This window comes from Lactuca sativa, chromosome 9 (genome assembly GCF_002870075.4).
Source record: "Lactuca sativa cultivar Salinas chromosome 9, Lsat_Salinas_v11, whole genome shotgun sequence".
Taxonomy (NCBI): domain Eukaryota; kingdom Viridiplantae; phylum Streptophyta; class Magnoliopsida; order Asterales; family Asteraceae; genus Lactuca; species Lactuca sativa.
Window position 1 is genome coordinate 191477725 of NC_056631.2, and position 1768 is coordinate 191479492.

A 1768-nucleotide genomic window follows, 5' to 3' on the forward strand; every position below is an offset into this window, starting at 1 on the left:
CAACACCTTTGTTATTGATTAATGTAGGAGGTAATATGTTTGCTTTCTACTTCTGTTTCATACCCATCAAAGTCTTAATAACTTATTTGTTTTTCATTGATTTTTCATTTTTGGTTTCATTGTCAACCTTTGTCATCTTCTCACTCATTTCATCTCTGAACAAGATCAATTTGTCAAAATCATTCACCATCCTATCAATGCAAAACTCCATTGCAAATTCTAGTTCCCGTATAACAGATTGAATTTCTTCTTTCTTTTCTTTTGTATGGACATTTGGTATTTTATAAGTATTCATGTATCGTAGTACCACATCTTTGGTACATATTTTTGTCAAATATGCTTTTGGATTACTCTCCACACTTTCCATTCTTAAAATATAGAAATAGTGGCTGCATAAAAATCCTGTCAATTTAAATTTGAAGTAAGAACAAAGAAGTTTTTGATCCGATTTAAAAAGTTTAACATGTAAAAAAAAAGTAGTAAATAGTCAATATAAGTTAATATAATATGTGTAATATAATTGTAATTTATAATGTACATCAAATTGGCCATGATGTTTTAGATGTTTGTTTATATCTTTTATTGCGAATGTTTTCAATTCTTCTGATTCTTCTAATCTGATTGACATGCAACTAACCATTGATGCAACAATCTCTTATTGAATATCAAAGAAAACATTTCTTCTGAAAGAATTCAGCTGCTTCAACTTAAAGTTTCAATCCAGTTTTAAAATCTGGTTTTGTGTATCTTGAATCATGATCATTTTTTCTTTGAATGCATCTTTTTCCTTCTAATGTCGTATCAAAATGAAATGAAAATTCAATCAAATGCAAATCTAAGTTAGAGAGTAGCCAATAGAAATAGTTTTCAGTTTTAGATCTTGATGTAGTCCTCATCAATCCAGAGAATGTGCATTCTTTGAAATAAGAAGGAACCCATAAATCTCTGATTTTGTACATCTTGTTAAACCAATTGTTTTCATTTAAGTGAAATTCATCCATTAAGTTTTTCCATGTTGATTCAAAATCTTCTTTGAGTATTGTCTCATTCCAGATTAGACCACTAAACTTTTTCAAAACATCTATTTTTGTCATATGACTTCCCAACTACATACATATATATATAAAATTAAAAAAACATTTATATTAAATAAAAAACCATTTTATAATTTTATATTAACCTTGTTTGTAAATTTAGTGATATGTGCGACATACACAATCTATGTCTTGTATTCTTGAATACACAGCTGGTACTGCTTGTAAAATTACAACATCTAGTAGCCATGAGTAAGATTCAATGCTTTCACTTGAAAGTAACTCAATTCCTAAACTATGCATCGTTTATGATTATCTATACCAGTAAATGGTACAAAAATCATCAAATATCTGTAAAACAAAGAATGGACAAATTTATTTATTCTAATTTTTAGTAATGATGCAAATTATTTTATTTAAAATTTTTAGTAACGATGCAAATTATTTATTTAACGTTTTAATATTATTAATGTAGTGATCCAGTTATTTTTATATATAGAATTTCAAAAAAATAATTATTATTGTTGATAGATTAATATTTCATAAAATTAATGATTCTGAATACAATGATTCAAAAATATAATTTAATGACTTCGATACTATGTATTTGAATTTGACCTAATTTAAGATAACTCATTATTATTGTTGATAGATTAATATTTCATAAAATTAATGATTCTAAATATAATGATTCAAAAATATAATTTAATGACTTACATACTATTTATTTAAAT

The 1768-nt window shown here is 25.3% G+C and overlaps 1 protein-coding gene across 1 annotated transcript; it reads right to left on the reverse strand.

Annotated features, from left to right (window-relative positions):
- Positions 1 to 707: 707 nt before the first annotated feature.
- Positions 708 to 1337, reverse strand: LOC111895892 (protein FAR1-RELATED SEQUENCE 4-like). The gene is made up of 2 exons (XM_023891941.1): positions 1215 to 1337; positions 708 to 1106 (listed from the first exon to the last, which is right to left on the reverse strand). The coding sequence occupies exons 1-2, from the start codon at positions 1335 to 1337 to the stop codon at positions 708 to 710; spliced, it is 522 nt and encodes a 173-aa protein (XP_023747709.1).
- Positions 1338 to 1768: the final 431 nt, after the last annotated feature.

Bases quoted from the DNA above. Each gene is read 5' to 3' on its own strand.
- LOC111895892 (XM_023891941.1), bottom strand. From the start codon at position 1,337: ATGCATAGTTTAGGAATTGAGTTACTTTCAAGTGAAAGCATTGAATCT. The intron at 1,107-1,214 runs GTATGTCGCACA...ATATGTATGTAG, and splicing joins GAATACAAGACATAGATTGT to TTGGGAAGTCATATGACAAA.